General features: G+C 45.3%; 1 protein-coding gene and 1 long non-coding RNA gene across 4 annotated transcripts in view; one reads left to right on the top strand and one right to left on the bottom strand.

Annotated features, from left to right (window-relative positions):
- LOC142142603 (uncharacterized) overlaps positions 1-11803 on the bottom strand; it is a 79285-nt gene extending 67482 nt beyond the window's left edge. The window contains exon 1 of the long non-coding RNA XR_012689236.1: positions 11727-11803. This is a non-coding gene — a long non-coding RNA (uncharacterized LOC142142603). The remainder of the gene's footprint in view (positions 1-11726) is intronic.
- Positions 11804-11855: 52 nt separating this feature from the next.
- The window catches only part of KIF13B (kinesin family member 13B), a 130973-nt gene continuing 123890 nt past the window's right edge, over positions 11856-18938 (top strand). For all 3 annotated transcript variants that reach the window (XM_075201196.1, XM_075201197.1, XM_075201198.1), the window contains exon 1: positions 11856-11979. In XM_075201196.1, the coding sequence (XP_075057297.1) occupies positions 11925-11979 (55 nt within the window). In that variant the 5' untranslated portion in view covers positions 11856-11924. The remainder of the gene's footprint in view (positions 11980-18938) is intronic.

Raw genomic sequence — 18938 nt, 5'->3', positions numbered from 1 at the left:
GTGTTCAAAAGATACACCAGGGGGAGATTCGGGAAACCCCCTGCCCAGTATTAACACTCTGTGACAAACTGTGTGCTGCAAAAGCCATCCAGGCACATTTATTGAAATGGAAACCCTGAATGCAGCTTTGTAATTTTATAGAAAAATCTACTTTGGTATAATTTGAAATAATAGTGCAAACAATACAATACAGTAATAAGACAGTGTGGATGAAAGTGGAGCACCACTTCTTACTATGAACACCCAGTTAACCCAATAACTCGCAATAAATCAATAACATTACCAGCATACAATATGAACATTAACTGTCACAGCCTTATACAAAAATATATCAGATACCTTACTGGCTCCTGATACTGGGAATATCTTGCGGGGTGATGTATATACATTTTCCTTATAGCTCTACAATGTACTGCCAAACACACACACATCAACAGTATTCAAACATGCCACACAAATGGAGCAGTGCACTGCAAGTTAGGGCCCTTCTGTATGGATGCAGCATGGCATGGAAGCATCATGTGTCCAGATTGCAGCTTTTAGATGTCTTTAAATCACTTGCAGTGAGGTACAGCAGTCACAGTATGCAAACCCTCCTGTAGCAACAACTGTAAAATCATTTCTTATTTGTATTCTGGGACTTGTAGTTCCACAAATGCTGATTAGACAAACACTTGTTGCAATTTTACCTGCCCATCCATCTATCCCTAACTCTTCAGCCCTTGTGGCCAGATATAGTCCAAACCCCACTTGAATAATAACAGATAGGTAAAAATAACCAGTTACTTATCTGCACCAGTGTGTGTCACAGGTCTGAACTTGATTATCTCCAAAATGGCTGACTTGTAAAATGTCCTTCTTCAGAGGTGCATGCAAACCTCCTCCTACAGCTTCAAACTGTGACTTCCAGCAGGTACTGTTCAGGACTGTACTGAGCTCTGATATCTCTGCAGACTCTGTTCTCTCTGCTCAGACCACCAATCCAGTACCCTTCTGCCTAGGGTCACCTATCTGGACTGGTCACACAGCTCAGTCTCTCCCAGGATGCTCCTCTCTCTCTCTCTCCGCCCCCTGGTTTCTCAGTCTTCTTAGGATCAGCCCCCTCTCCACAATAGCCTTGTGGGAAATGTAGTTTTTCTTCCTGGACTGGTAAATAGCTATAGCCATCTCTTTTTTTTACTGATGCAATTGTGATTATTAGCCCCTGGGTGCTGTAGTCCAACTGCAGTATCCCCAGGGGTTACACAGGTAACTACTTCGCTGGACTAAAGTATATTCCCCTTAAATGCTAGTCTTCTTGCAGCTGCTGCATTCTCCTACATGCTGTTGCAGAAACCAGATATTGACCCTAAATGTTTCTGGACACAAACAGCATCTCCTGCATGTCATTTTTAAAAAGTTCTGTAACACCAAGTTGATAGTGTGTGCAAAACAGGAAATGTGATGGAATTCAACCCCTCTGTAATGCTGGACCAATATTGGGGTCGTAATCAGAAATGACATATCCTCAGGAGAGTGCAAGCAGGATTAGCCATCTTTCAATGACATCCCTTAGTTTTTGGAACAGTTTGTCAGCTGTATGCCTCTTACTGAAGCCGCTGATACACAGAGTAGCCTACTTCTCAAAAATGTGACGTACCTGGGTACATGCTGCTGCTGTCCATGCTGGGGAAGGCGAATGACCAACCCAGTGGGCTTTCACAGTCATATAATCTTTAGTTTGCCTAGTTCCGCATGTACACATATCTGTGGTTAAGTGTACAGTGGGTAGAATGCCATTTAGTCGCCCAATAATTAAATTTTTATGAACTTTCCGGTACAGGAGAGAATTAGCTTTTCTAGTAAAATGGTATAGTGATGACATTTGCTAACAGGGACAGAACACCTCAATTAAATGTCTTAAACCAACTGTATTAATAGTGGACATTGGACGCAGATCTAACACTAGCATAGTACCCAGGGCGTCTGTGATCCGCTTTGCGACTGGGTGACAGGTTTCATTCTTGCTTCCTCTTGCAAAGGATTGTTTAACTGCCAATTGTTGGTTCAGGGGATATTGATGATGAAGGTGTTGTGGGGGAAGATTGCAGGTGCTGGGATGTAGATGAGAGAAGGGAGGTAGATTATGCTGGACTGCTTGTTGTTATTTTTTTAACCTAAGTTTCTGATTTTCCCAACAGTTTTCCAAGAACTCGCTGAAAAATGACGAAACATGGATGAGGATCCCAGATGGTTAAGGTCCCTACCTCTACTGAGTGTGGCTTTAAAAATGCTACAAATGGATAGACAACTCTTGCCAGGATTCCTGTAAAAATAATTCCACACTTAAGAGGTGGATTTTTGGTCTTATGCCCAGGCATGACAATGGCCTTTTTGTTATCACTGGCAAGAACTGCAGCAATTTTTCTTTTCAAGTGTATGAAAATCATATTGTGACATAGGAGGTGGTCAAAATTGAATAAAAAATAACTGGAAATTAGTGTTACTGAGGTTAATAATAATGTAGCTACAAAATAATACCTAAATTATGTTATTTTAGCACCAATAAATGTAATTTTTTAACAAATAGCAAAACAAAACCAAACACAACCAAAACCAAAACACGCATGGGCGGTTTTGCAAAACCAAAACCAAAACACATGAGTAATCCAGATCCAAAACCGAATATAAAACCAAAACACGGGGGTCAGTGACCATCTCTAATTTTAACATGGTTTTGTCCAGGAGACTGAAATAAGAAGTTTCTGAAGTTAAGATCCTTAATGAATCAGGCCCCATATTATGATCACTGTTTCCCACCCAAGTGTTCCCTTACTTGAATATTTGATATTACGTCTACATTATTTGTTATTACTAGGTCCAGTATAGTCTGGTTCCTAGTTGGTTCCTCTACTAATTGGGACATGTAATGGACTTTTAGCGTGCTCCGAAACCTATTTCCCCTAGCTGTACCGCAGGTCTCAGTACTTCAATCAATGTCCGGATAATTAAAATCCCCCATAATTAAAATTTGACATAGTTGTGTAGCCTTTTCAATTTGCTGTAGAAGTTGGGCTTCCTCAGTCTTACTAATATCTGGCGGTTTATAGCATATCCCTATCAACAACTTCTCTGAACTTTTTCCTCCGCTGGATATTTCCACCCACAATGCCTCTATATTATCACCTATATTCTCGTATATAACTTCCTGAATACTTGGTTTCAACTCTGGCTTAATATGAAGACATACTCCTCCTCCCCTTTTATTTACCCTGTCCCTCCTGAAGAGAGAATAGCCTTCCAAGTTGACTGCCCAGTCATGTGTATCATCCCACCAGGTCTCCGTAATACCTATAATATCATACTGCTCATTCATTGCTACTAGTTCTAACTCCCCCATTTTACCTGTCAGGCTTCTTGCACTTGCAAGCATACACTTAAGTCTATTGCCTCCCTTAGGTATTTCTTTTTGCTTTAAAAGGGGCCTCTCCTTATCGGCTATGCTTCCCTTTCCCCCCTCTCCACCCCCTTGACTCTTGTTAAATTCCTCCTTACTACTCTCACTTTCCATCTCCTCCTCATCCTATCTCCACAGCTTCTGGTAATGAGTATGAAATAAGCCATATTTTGGATACTCGCAAGCTTCATGGACGCTCCCAGTATTTGGTCCACTGGAAAGGATTCGGCCCTGAAGAAAGGACCTGGGTGAATGATCTTAATACTCCACGTTTATTGGCCAGTTTTCATAAAAGATGCTCCTTGGAAAATAGGCCTTCTGGAAGAGTGGGGGGGAGTACTGTCAGGCGCCGTCCCTGCACTCATCATCAGTGCCAGGGACAGACGCCTTCCTCTGTCGGCAGCACGGTGGGTTGCTAGACAGCTGGACGCCAGCCTCTCTTCTCAGGATTGCCGTGCGCATGTGTGTCCGTCTTGAGTCCCCATTTCCTAGCAACAGGACTCTTCTCTCTACTTCCTGTCGGCAGTCAGCTGTTTGACCGCCTCCTCCACTGCCACCAATCAGGGATAGGGTACCTCTATTTAAACCTGCCTCTGACTCTAGGTAGACGCCAGAGTATCTAGGTGTTCCTATGCTCCCGTACTCCAGCCTGTCTCCCAGCTCTCTGACTGACTCGGCTATCCCTGGTTCTGCTTCTGAATCTCCCTTCGGCCTAATTGCTCCCGCTGTATCTGACCTTTGCCTTGCTGACTCCGAATTACATTCCCCCTTGATACCACATTTACCAGTATGGTTTGACCTCTGCCAGCACGACCATGTATGTTCACCATCCACTCTGCTGATATCTAACTTGGAGGGCCGCAACCTGCACGTCCCTTGCAGCAAACTCCCTTGCGGGAGTCCCTGGCAAAGACCGGGGGCATGTTTAGACTCCCCGCCTCCTAGCTTAGTAGCGCAAATATCAGCAAGTGGTATGAGTTACATATAACATAAATAAATATATCTTACATAGACCGACATGTACCAAGCATAAGCTAACAATTAAAGAACTAGTGTACATAGATACAAGTAGAAGACAATCCAACACCATAAAGAGACCATGTAAGTATGGGGATATAAAGAGATTGGAGGGGGAAAAAGGATAATGTTCAAGAGATTCACAAACAGAGTAGGCCAACCTCCCGAATTCTGCTTCACTTTCTTCTGATGAGGGTAGATCGTGATGATGCAAATAAAGTTATCACATTTGTCCCTTGGACCTCCTGTCTGGGATTTCCCATAGGGAAGTTCCAAAACGTAGGCAGTATGCCTAATATTAATCTCCAAACACAAAAAGTTAACTGACTCCCACCTAATGTAACGCTCTTACCTGTTCCCCGCTCCAGCGCTGTATCTCAATGCTGCGATCGGCACTTCCGGGTAGCGGGTCACATGACTCGGCTGCCGGGACGGGCTGTTTGATTTTTCTCTATATAACCTCGGCACTGACACTTGCTCAGTGTCAGTGCAACTTTTTTGCTGAGCTTCTGACTCCTGTATCCTCTGGGTGCCCTTCTCCCTGTGAGTGAGTACTGTTGCTGGATTGTCTGACTTTGTTTGCTGGTTCTCCTGTGTACTGTTCCTGGCCTGTCTGTCTCCGTTTGCTGACCACCTTTGTACTGAACTTGGCTTGTATGACTATGCTTTGCTGGATCACCTGTGTACCGAATCTGGCTCGTCTAACTACGCATTGTCTGCCTACCCATGTACCCGATCCTGACTGGTTACTACCTCTATGTCTGATTCATTGTACCCTGCCAGCCTGTTATTCTGTGTGCATCCATACATCTGACTCCTCCGTTATCTTTATCTCTGCATTATTCTTCTGGGATGACTATACTCCCTTAAGACCGGTGTAGCTTCCTGAAACAGTCCAGGGGGGCGCAACCTGCGAGTTCCTGGCAGCAAAGTCCATCCCACCTTGCGGCGGTTCTTGGCGAACACTGAGGAACTCATTAGACTCCGCACCCCTGGTCTGCTGGTACCAATCAGGAATAACACAGGCCTTTTCACCTGCAGATCGTAACACCTAACTACTGGCCTAGATCTGGCGATACACGTGATGATGCTGCAACTGGGCCCAAAGATCAGTTTCCAATTTGGCCACACACATAGGTGTCTGATGTCCGTGGAACAGGTAAAGTTTCCAGACCTGCGTAAGTGAATCACTATCAGGCATCAGGGTGTTTTTGGAGCAGCACACATTGCTATATTAAGGCAACACCCTCACCGCAGTACATGGTGGGCTGTGAATATCTTTATTTAGGTGGACAATCCATATATCCCAGTGACATCCAAGCTAAGAGTGATCAGGAATTATCCTTCCATTCACCTAATATATGTTCATATTTACAAAAACAATTGTTACTGGTGGTTTATTAGCAAACGTTCCACTAAACATCGGAAAAAAATATTTTCACAATAACGCACCCCTTACTGTAAACTATAATGGATATTAGAAGTCTTGACTTGTATAACAGACTTCGGACAACAGCCTCGTGCCTTTATGCAGTCATATTTCACTGTAAGGGCAAATCCTAACAAGATGATAACCCTGTGTATCGATTAATACATCCAAGTGTATTGATCGCATAAAGAATAGTTTTGACCTATTGTACTAAACGTCTCCCATTCCGATGCAATCACATATATTGGCCAGCAGAGTGCAGCCTACCATCACAAATAGCTTTTTTTCTACAAAGACTTATTTTATTTGCAAGCTGTAATTGCAGGGCAATGTCAAATCTGCAGGAATGCAAATTAACTTGCAAATTACAGGTTTAAAAATAATAAAGACTGGAAAAGTTTCAAACCAGACAAATGAGTTATGCATAGCATCAATAAGTGATGCTGCAAAGGGACATACATTAAAATATAAACATGGTGAATATTCCTGGAATAATATATAAATACTAATAGATCCTGACAACTTAAGTTCTGAAGCACCACTGGCAATTCGGGGCAGAAAAATATACAATGAAAAAACTTGGTAAAGGCTACATACACAATAGCGTTTGCAATGCATTATCTTGTTTGAGTCTAGCGAGACTCATTGTGCATTTACAATGCGCTACAGTTGAGATGAACCTACGTTTGCAACTGCGTTTTAACATGCTTCAGACGCACTGAAATGGATCGAGAAGCATAAAGAAATGGATTGCGCCACAATGCAAGTTAAACACACGGAATACGCTAATATGTACTGTCCCATTGGGTGCAATAATTTTTATTGTAACATCTGTTTACATGTACTTAATTTGAGATTGAAACACATCTTGAATGCAGAATGTTAACGCCGGTATGTGCGAAGGCTAACACCTGCTTTATACCTAGCATCAACAGCTCAAGAAGCAGGGAAGCAAGACCTAAGTAACAGACTGTGAATAAAATGAACAAAATACAATAGTTTGCTTGCCACATCCCAGTGCTTCTTTGCGGGTAATGGAAATGTCTATATTTCTACATCTCCTGCTCCTTTGGTGCTGTTCTCTACTTAACACCCTTGGTACAGCTACATTTTTAGTCCTTCTACCTGGAGGATTAGAGACTGAACACGTTATTTTATCCTCTGGTGGGGATGCTGACTGGCCTCTTCCTCTACGTTATTTCACCGAAGTGAACAATCAAGAAACTTTAAGCACGGTAAACTATAAATTCATACTTGCCAACTTATGGCAAGTATGATCCGGGAGCCTGCCGGGGCAGTTGGGCGTGCAGGGGTCGGGGCTCCGAAAATCGCGTCATTTTGGCCCCGCCCCGTGATGCAATGATGCAAAACGCGTCATTTTACAGTGATTCCCAGTGAATCGCTGCGTTTCGGACCTAATTCTGCCCACTTCACTATGAAGTGGGCAAATCCGGGAGATTGCCACACTCTCCCAGGAGTCCGTGAGACTCACGCGAAATGCGGGAGAGTTGGCAAGTATGATAAATTGAAAACACTGCAACAAAGCAGAAATGTAGATGTCCCGGGTGGGGACTAGTGAAAGGACCACAGCTTAGCTGCAGGAAATGTCCAGTGGATGCTATTTCTATTAGTAAGCAGACTATAAATATTAGGACTGCTGACTAGATTAAAAGATGACAACATGACCGTTTGCTGATCATCAGATAACTCATAGATGATCTGCAAATTATTTTGTTTTTCTGCGTGATCATCACAGGTTTCAAATTTTCCAACAGTAGTCTAAAATAGGTATTATAAGAATTATAACATGACACTTATTTGCTGCGCAAATTACATACCACCAGCATTTATCATAAATATAATGTAACACTGTAAGTGCTGGAATGGAACTTTCACTTTGAAGTGTACGTCCGGGTGCCACCTAAGCATCGCGGAGGCTCAGGGGTTGTAATAGAGTGAAATTAATTTTAATACTATATAGTATAATATAAAACATATTAAATTATGCAAGGTTATACACCCTGTGTCCCCCACCTCTACTGTGTCCAATTACCTTTCCTCTGTGTCCCTCCACCTCTCCCTTGTGTCTCCCTTATATCTTCCATAGTACCCTTTATCTTCCCCTGATCTGTTTCCTTTCTCTGTTCCTATGTACCCCTATCTTCATTGCAGGTGTCCCCCTCTCTCCCTCCCTTCCTTCTCTCCCCTATGTCTCACATCCTGCTTCTCTCGCTATCTATCTATCTATCCCTGTTCTGCTCCTATCATTCCCTCTCACTTGTGAATTCACACTTTTGACCCTCCTTCATCACACTGTGCCCCCTCCTTCATCATACTGTGCCCCTCCATCACTCTGTGCCCCCTCCATTACACTGTGTCCCCCTTCATCACACTGTGCCCCCCTCCATCACACTGTGCCCTCCTTCATCACACCGTGCCCCCCTTTATCACACTCTGCCCCCTCCTTCATCATACTCTGCCTACTCTATCATACTTTTGCCCCTTCATCACACTGTGCCCCCTCCTCCATCACACTGTACCCCCCTTCATCACATTGTGCCCCCTCCTTCATCATACTGTGCCAACTCCATAATACTTTTGTCCCTTCATCACATTGTGCCCCTTTTATCACACTGTGATGGACGGGGGCACAGGGGGGGAATCCCCCTCTGTTCTTTACTTACTTTTCTGTGACCTTCTTTTATTCTGTTTTCTTCTTTTCCCTTTCTGTCTTTTCTTCAGTGTTCTGGCTCCTCTCTGCACCACTCCTCACGGATAGTGTCGGGGCGTGATGAAGTCAGTGAGAAGAGAACAGGGAGAAAGGATATAGGCAATACCGCCGGCACCAGGTATGCATTTACTGTGCCGGTGGACAAGCGGGGAAGGCAAGTGGTGCGGAGCGCTTCTCAGGCATGCCCCCCCTGCCTTGATTACCCCGTGTTCTGCTGACCCTGGCTGTCTGTACCAGGACATATCGCCCCACTTCGAGCACTGTGACTATATGTGTGTGTGTGTGCGTGTGTGTGTTGTGTGTAATACACTGTGTATGTATGAGGGACAGTGTATATGTAATACACTGTGTATATATGAGGGATAGTATATATGTAATACACTGTGTATATATGAGGGATAGTATATATGTAATACACTGTGTATATATGAGGGACAGTATATATGTAATACACTGTGTATATATGAGGGACAGTATATATGTAATACACTGTGTATATATGAGGGACTCTATATGAGGGCCAGTGTATATGTAATAAACTGTGTATTAATGAGGGATAGTATATATGTAATACACTGTATATATGTGAGGGATAGTATATATGTAATACACTGTGTATATGTAAGGGATAGTATATATGTAATACACTGTGTATATGTGAGGGATAGTATATATGTAATACACTGTGTATATATGAGGGACAGTATATATGTAATACACTGTGTATATGTAAGGGATAGTATATATGTAATACACTGTGTATATGTGAGGGACAGTATATATGTAATACACTGTGTATATATGAGGGATAGTATATATGTAATACACTGTGTATATGTGAGGGACAGTATATATGTAATACACTGTGTATATATGAGGGACAGTATATATGTAATACACTGTTGAGGGATAGTATATATGTAATACACTGTGTATATGTGAGGGATAGTATATATGTAATACACTGTGTATATATGAGGGATAGTATATATGTAATACACTGTGTATATATGAGGGATAGTATATATGTAATACACTGTGTATATATGAGGGATAGTATATATGTAATACACTGTGCATATGTGAGGGATAGTATATATGTAATACACTGTGTATATATGAGGGATAGTATATATGTAATACACTGTGTATATGTGAGGGACAGTATATATGTAATACACTGTGTATATATGAGGGATAGTATATATGTAATACACTGTGTATATATGAGGGATAGTATATATGTAATACACTGTGTATATGTGAGGGACAGTATATATGTAATACACTGTGTATATATGAGGGATAGTATATATGTAATACACTGTGTATATATGAGGGATAGTATATATGTAATACACTGTGTATATATGAGGGGTAGTATATATGTAATACACTGTGTATATATGAGGGATAGTATATATGTAATACACTGTGTATATATGAGGGATAGTATATATGTAATACACTGTGTATATATGAGGGGTAGTATATATGTAATACACTGTGTATATATGAGGGATAGTATATATTTAATACACTGTGTATATATGAGGGACAGTATATATGTAATACACTGTTTATATGGGTGACATGATGGATACAGACACTGTATATATGGGTGACATGATGGACACAGACACTGTATATAGCTGTACTCTGTGTAATACACTGTATATATGGGTGACATGATGGACACAGACATTGTATATATGGGTGACATGATGGACACAGACACTGTATATATGGGGACATGATGGACTCAGACACTATATATATATATATATATATATATATATATATATATATATATATATGATGGACACAGACACTGTATATAGACACTGTATATATGGGGGCAGGATGGACACAGACACTGTATATAGACACTGTATATATGGGTGACATGATGGACACAGACACTGTATATATGGGTGACATGATGGACACAGACACTGTATATAGCTGTACTCTGTGTAATACACTGTATATATGGGTGACATGATGGACACAGACATTGTATATATGGGGACATGATGGACTCAGACACTATATATATATATATATATATATATATATATATATATATATATAATGGACACAGACACTGTATATAGACACTGTATATATGGGGGCAGGATGGACACAGACACTGTATATAGACACTGTATATATGGGGGCAGGATGGACACAGACACTGTATATAGACACTGTATATATATATGAGGGACAGTATATATTGTATACACTGTACATAGACACCGTGTATGTATGTATATATATATATATATATATATATATATATGATGGTCACAGACACTGTATATAGACACTGTATATATATGAGGGACAGTATATATTATAGACACTGTATATATATGAGGGACAGTATATATTATAGACACTGTATATATATGAGGGACACTATATATTATAGACACTGTATATATGGGGGCAGGATGGACAAACACTGTATATATATGAGGGACAGTATATATTATAGATACTGTATATATATGAGGGACACTATATATTATAGACACTGTATATATGGGGGCAGGATGGACAAACACTGTATATATATGAGGGATAGTATATATTATAGACACTGTATATATATGATGAATAGTATATATTATAGACACTGTTTATATATGAGGGATAGTATATATTATATACACTGTATATATATATATATATATATATATATATATATATATATATATATATATGGGATAGTATATATTATAGACACTGTATGTATATATATATATATATATATATATATATATATATATATATATATGGGATAGTATATATTATAGACACTGTATATATGGGGGCAGGATGGACACAGACACTGTATGTATGTATATATATATATATATATATATATATGATGGACACAGACACTGTATGTATATATATATATATATATATATATATATATATATATATATGATGGCCACAGACACTGTATATGGACACTGTATATATATATATATATATATATATATATATATATAATGGACACAGACACTGTATATAGCTGTACTCTGTGTAATACACTGTAGATAGACACTGTAGATATGGGTAACATGATGGCCACATACACTGTCCGTATGATGTGGAAGTTGCTCTGTCTCCATGGTAACCGTCACTCACGGTTTCATGTGATCGCTATTTGCTCTTTAACATAAAAGTGACGTCATGACGCAGCGCACCACGCCCCTCCTCCCGGTCTCCGCCCACCTCACAGAGACGGAAGCCGGCTGGGTCCGGGAAAGTCCTGGGAGCTCCCAGAGCGCAGGATGGGCGACTCCAAGGTGAAGGTGGCCGTGCGGATCCGGCCGATCAACAAGAGAGGTGAGCCCGGGGGAAGGGGGCACCTGGGGCTGAGTGACATCTAGGGCTGTGAGTGACAGCCAGGCTGAGTGACTCCTGGGACTGTGAGTGACAGCCTGGACTGTGACACCTGGGACTGTGAGTGACATCTAGGGCTGTGAGTGACACCTGGGACTGTGAGTGACAGCCAAGCTGAGTGACGGCTGGGATTGTGAGTGACATCTAGGACTGTGAGTGACACCTGGGACTGTGAGTGACAGCCTGGACTGTGACACCTGGGACTGTGAGTGACACCTGGGGCTGTGAGTGACAGCCTGGACTGTGAATCCTGGGACTGTGAGTGTAATCTAGGACTGTGAGTGACAGCCTGGACTGTGAGTGACAGCCTGGACTGTGAGTGACAGCCAGGCTGAGTGACTCCTGGGACTGTGAGTGACAGCCAGGCTGAGTGACTCCTGGGGCTGTGAGTGACAGCCTGGACTGTGACATCTAGGGCTGTGAGTGACACCTGGGACTGTGAGTGACAGCCAGGCTGAGTGACTCCTGGGGCTGTGAGTGACAGCTGGGACTGTGAGTGACACCTGGGACTGTGAGTGACAGCCAGGCTGAGTGACTCCTGGGGCTGTGAGTGACAGCTGGGACTGTGAGTGACTCCTAGGACTGTGAGGGACAACCAGGCTGAGTGACTCCTTGGACTGTGAGTGACAGCCAGGCTGAGTGACAGCTGGGACTGTGAGTGACAGCCAGGCTGAGTGACAGCCGGGCTGAGTGACAGCCGGGCTGAGTGACAGCTGGGACTGTGAGTGACAGCTGGGACTGTGAGTGACAGCTGGGACTGTGAGTGACAGCTGGGACTGTGAGTGACAGCCGGGCTGTGTGACAGCCGGGCTGTGTGACAGCCGGGCTGTGTGACAGCCGGGCTGAGTGACAGCCGGGCTGAGTGACGGCTGGGACTGTGAGTGACAGCCGGGCTGAGTGACGGCTGGGACTGTGAGTGACAGCCGGGCTGAGTGACGGCTGGGACTGTGAGTGACAGCTGGGACTGTGAGTGACAGCTGGGACTGTGAGTGACAGCTGGGACTGTGAGTGACAGCTGGGACTGTGAGTGACAGCCGGGCTGTGTGACAGCCGGGCTGTGTGACAGCCGGGCTGAGTGACAGCCGGGCTGAGTGACGGCTGGGACTGTGAGTGACAGCCGGGCTGAGTGACGGCTGGGACTGTGAGTGACAGCCGGGCTGAGTGACGGCTGGGACTGTGAGTGACAGCCGGGCTGAGTGACGGCTGGGACTGTGAGCGACAGCCGGGCTGAGTGACGGCTGGGACTGTGAGCGACAGCCGGGCTGAGTGACGGCTGGGACTGTGAGCGACAGCCGGGCTGAGTGACGGCTGGGACTGTGAGCGACAGCCGGGCTGAGTGACTGCTGGGACTGTGAGCGACAGCCGGGCTGAGTGACTGCTGGGACTGTGAGCGACAGCCGGGCTGAGTGACGGCTGGGACTGTGAGCGACAGCCGGGCTGAGTGACGGCTGGGACTGTGAGCGACAGCCGGGCTGAGTGACGGCTGGGACTGTGAGCGACAGCCGGGCTGAGTGACGGCTGGGACTGTGAGCGACAGCCGGGCTGAGTGACGGCTGGGACTGTGAGCGACAGCCGGGCTGAGTGACGGCTGGGACTGTGAGCGACAGCCGGGCTGAGTGACGGCTGGGACTGTGAGCGACAGCCGGGCTGAGTGACGGCTGGGACTGTGAGCGACAGCCGGGCTGAGTGACGGCTGGGACTGTGAGCGACAGTCGGGCTGAGTGACGGCTGGGACTGTGAGCGACAGTCGGGCTGAGTGACGGCTGGGACTGTGAGCGACAGTCGGGCTGAGTGACGGCTGGGACTGTGAGCGACAGTCGGGCTGAGTGACGGCTGGGACTGTGAGCGACAGTCGGGCTGAGTGACGGCTGGGACTGTGAGCGACAGTCGGGCTGAGTGACAGCCGGGACTGTGAGTGACAGCCGGGACTGTGAGCGACAGCCGGGACTGTGAGCGACAGCCGGGACTGTGAGCGACAGCCGGGACTGTGAGCGACAGCCGGGACTGTGAGCGACAGCCGGGACTGTGAGCGACAGCCGGGACTGTGAGTGACAGTCGGGCTGAGTGACAGCCGGGACTGTGAGTGACAGTCGGGCTGAGTGACAGCCGGGACTGTGAGTGACAGTCGGGCTGAGTGACAGCCGGGACTGTGAGACTGTGAGTGACAGTCGGGCTGAGTGACAGCTGGGACTGTGAGTGACAGTCGGGCTGAGTGACAGCTGGGACTGTGAGTGACAGTTGGGACTGTGAGTGACAGTCGGGCTGAGTGACAGCTGGGACTGTGAGTGACAGTCGGGCTGAGTGACAGCTGGGACTGTGAGTGACAGCCCGGCTGACTGACACTCCTCGAACTGTGAGTGGCAGCCAGGTGGAGTGACACCTGGGACTGTGAGTGACAGCCAGGCGGAGTGACACCTGGGACTGTGAGTGACACCTGGTACTGTGAGTGACAGCCAGGCTCAGTGGCAGCCATTCTCCTGAGAATCACTTTGGTGCAGTGTTTGGCTTCTTGCTCTCTCCTTGCTGGGGCTGTCAGTGACTGGGGTAACCTCTCTCCTGCTGGGGCTGTCAGTGACTGGGGTAACCTCTCTCCTGCTGGGGCTGTCAGTGACTGGGGTAACCTCTCTCCTGCTGGGGCTGTCAGTAACTGGGGTAACCTCTCTCCTGCTGGGGCTGTCAGTGACTGGGGTAACCTCTCTCCTGCTGGGGCTGTCAGTGACTGGGGTAACCTCTCTCCTGCTGGGGCTGTCAGTGACTGGGGTAACCTCTCTCCTGCTGGGGCTGTCAGTGACTGGGGTAACCTCTCTCCTTGCTGGGGCTGTCAGTGACTGGGGTAACCTCTCTCCTGCTGGGTCCGTCAGTGACTGGGGTAACCTCTCTCCTGCTGGGTCCGTCAGTGACTGGGGTAACCTCTCTCCTGCTGGGGCTGTCAGTGACTGGGGTAACCTCTCTCCTGCTGGGGCTGTCAGTGACTGGGGTAACCTCTCTCCTGCTGGGGCTGTCAGTGACTGGGGTAACCTCTCTCCTGCTGGGGCTGTCAGTGACTGGGGTAACCTCTCTCCTGCTGGGGCTGTCAGTGACTGGGGTAACCTCTCTCCTGCTGGGGCTGTCAGTGACTGGGGTAACCTCTCTCCTGCTGGGGCTGTCAGTGACTGGGGTAACCTCTCTCCTGCTGGGGCTGTCAGTGACTGGGGTAACCTCTCTCCTGCTGGGGCTGTCAGTGACTGGGGTAACCTCTCTCCTGCTGGGGCTGTCAGTGACTGGGGTAACCTCTCTCTTGCTGGGGCTGTCAGTGACTGGGGTAACCTCTCTCTTGCTGGGGCTGTCAGTGACTGGGGTAACCTCTCTCCTTGCTGGGGCTGTCAGTGACTGGGGTAACCTCTCTCCTGCTGGGTCCGTCAGTGACTGGGGTAACCTCTCTCTTGCTGGGGCTGTCAGTGACTGGGGTAACCTCTCTCCTTGCTGGGGCTGTCAGTGACTGGGGTAACCTCTCTCCTGCTGGGGCTGTCAGTGACTGGGGTAACCTCTCTCCTGCTGGGGCTGTCAGTGACTGGGGTAACCTCTCTCCTGCTGGGGCTGTCAGTGACTGGGGTAACCTCTCTCCTGCTGGGGCTGTCAGTGACTGGGGTAACCTCTCTCCTGCTGGGGCTGTCAGTGACTTGGGTAACCTCTCTCCTGCTGGGGCTCTCAGTGACTGGGGTAACCTCTCTCCTGCTGGGTCCGTCAGTGACTGGGGTAACCTCTCTCCTGCTGGGGCTGTCAGTGACTGGGGTAACCTCTCTCCTTGCTGGGGCTGTCAGTGACTGGGGTAACCTCTCTCCTGCTGGGGCTGTCAGTAACTGGGGTAACCTCTCTCTTGCTGGGGCTGCTACTAGTTTGCACATCTGTGACTGGCATGAGTTAGTGTTGGGTATGAAGCCCAGACATAGGGGAGTACTAGGTGAGAATGTGTCTAGTCTGGCCCCAGTATTGTAAATAATCCACTCTCTGTTTGCCGTCTGCTGAGCACATAAATCCGGTTAAACAGGTATTTGGGGAAATCTTTTCTGCACTTTCAGGCCAGACTGTCATGTTGAACTCATGAAGCCTTTAAATTTTTTCTTGTCACATGACTGTCTACCTGTCAGCTCAGGTGCTTAACCTCCCCCCCACTCCACCACCTCCCCCCCCCTACTGGCTGAGTGACCGGTTAGTGTGAAGTGAGAGCACTATGTTTGTGTCGGGGTTTGCACTTACACACGCACGCTCTCCTTTCATGTTTGGTTTAGACGCTATGTCTTTTATGTATGTCTGATCCTTGACACACTTCCCACCAGTTATAGTGCAATGTACATGTGTACCTTAATGTGTGTGTGACGTGTGTTTGATTTAGTTACATGCTGCTTGTGGATCTCTGATGTCTGACTTTAGTTACCAGCCTGAGCGGACCAGAAGTCCATGCTGATGTTTGTAGTCCTGGGACAGCAGGTTGCTCAGGCTGGTTATCCAAGCCCAGGGAGTCAGGGAGTATCTCTGGGATGTCACTCGCTGCTGAGGGGAAATCCTGCTCTGCAGCGTCTACAGTGTCTGCTAATGGTGATGACAGCTCTCAGATAATTGCATATATACAAGGTGTTATACTATGTCATCTCTGGATGTTTGTCTACTCAGAGTATCGGAGAGATAAAAATGTGTTTTACAAAAATAGAGTTCTAGAATACATCTATACAGACAGCGGCAAAGGAATCAACCCGTCCTTGTGCTTTCGCTCTACCACAACCAAGACCATTGCGTTGTAATTCAGAGATGGTTTTACTTACTGTATTTAGGTTACTGCTACTTTGACACAATTTTTTTTTTCTGACATTCACAGATGCGTTTTTTGCATATCTTGGGTTTTATCACGTTGATCCATACTGTACTTGGTCTCCATTTTCTGACATTTCATTGCAGGTAGTATAGGCACTAGCATAATCTTTGTAGCCGTTGATACTATAAAAATGCCCCTGGATCACTGGATTGGCTATTGCCCCAGTACCCATAATGTCCTTTTACATAGCATCTGGGGTAATCCAAAATGTCATATTCTTATAAAGTGTTGTTTTTGGAGTGTGTTCTCTGTACAGCGCTATACAAACCTACTCTGTTTCCTACTGATTCTGGGTTAGAAGGTAACTCTTTAGCTAGCAGTTGGATACAGCTACTGCAGCTCATAAATGTGATAAGTACCATTGAATGTGTCCTTGATCAGTGATGGGAAAACAGTTTGTGTTGATAAGAGGTAGACACTGCAGAGATTCTCTTCTTGTGAATTGTTATACTTGCTGGATTATTTTCCCAGGTCCTCGTCACTTTGTAGAACCAGCGTCCTCTAGTTGGTGACTCTGCATGATCTCAGCGGTGCCTCACAATGCTTGTCATTCAGCTCCGTGTCTGCAAAGTGTGACACAATGATGTGTGATGAATCCTGACTTATTTATAGTTGTTGGGAGCTTAAATGCTGGTGATGGAAAATTAATGTTCTAGAAAAAATATTAGTGTATCGGTATTCTACATATTCTTTGTTCCCGGAATGCAAATGTGTTATTTCTGTCATCACCATTTGCTACATTGATTAGTTTTTGCAAATTTCCTAACGAACATGTTTTAAATGTTTTCTGCTTTACTGCTTTTCCTATTGATTCTCTATGAATGGGAAGACTTTCTGGATATCCAATTATATGTGGAGTAATCCATAGCACAGGCTGCTTCTATCACAATGACTGTTTTTATGATTGATACTCCTGAAAAGATCTACTGTTTGTGAAGCCATAATGTTTTCTCCTGAAAATCTGTGTCTTTCTGGTCCTGCTATGGAAACCGTGTATATATCAGGGATAATGACACAAAGTGGATATTACTGCGTGATATTAGTGTATAACACTGCCTGCTTTCCTCACATATCACCTGATATTAGTGTATAACACTGCCTGCTTTCCGCACATATCGCCTGATATTAGTATATAACACTGCCTGCTTTCCGCACATATCACCTGATATTAGTGTATAACACTGCCTGCTTTCCTCACATATCACCTGATATTAGTGTATAACACTGCCTGCTTTCCGCACATATCGCCTGATATTAGTATATAACACTGCCTGCTTTCCTCACATATCACCTGATATTAGTGTATAACGCTGCCTGCTTTCCTCACATATCACCTGATATTAGTGTATAACGCTGCCTGCTTTCCTCACATATCACCTGATATTAGTGTATAACACTGCCTGCTTTCCTCACATATCGCCAGATATTAGTGTATAACACTGCCTGCTTTCCTCACATATCCCCTGATATTAGTGTATAACACTGCCTGCTTTCCTCACATATCGCCTGATATTAGTGTATAACACTGCCTGCTTTCCTCACATATCCCCTGATATTAGTGTATAACACTGCCTGCTTTCCTCACATATCCCCTGATATTAGTGTATAACACTGCCTGCTTTCCTCACATATCGCCTGATATTAGTATATAACACTGCCTGCTTTCCTCACATATCCCCTGCCATTAGTGTATAACACTGCCTGCTTTCCTCACATATCGCCTGATATTAGTGTATAACACTGCCTGCTTTCCTCACATATCACCTGATATTAGTGTATAACACTGCCTGCTTTCCTCACATATCGCCTGCCATTAGTGTATAACACTGCCTGCTTTCCTCACATATCCCCTGATATTAGTGTATAACGCTGCCTGCTTTCCTCACATATCACCTGATATTAGTGTATAACACTGCCTGCTTTCCTCACATATCCCCTGATATTAGTGTATAACACTGCCTGCTTTCCTCACATATCGCCTGATATTAGTGTATAACGCTGCCTGCTTTCCTCACATATCGCCTGATAGTGTATAACGCTGCCTGCTTTCCTC

Source organism: Mixophyes fleayi, chromosome 3 (genome assembly GCF_038048845.1).
Source record: "Mixophyes fleayi isolate aMixFle1 chromosome 3, aMixFle1.hap1, whole genome shotgun sequence".
Taxonomy (NCBI): Eukaryota; Metazoa; Chordata; class Amphibia; order Anura; family Limnodynastidae; genus Mixophyes; species Mixophyes fleayi.
The sequence above is the reverse complement of the archived record's forward strand: the minus strand, read 5'-3'. Positions and strand labels throughout refer to the sequence as shown.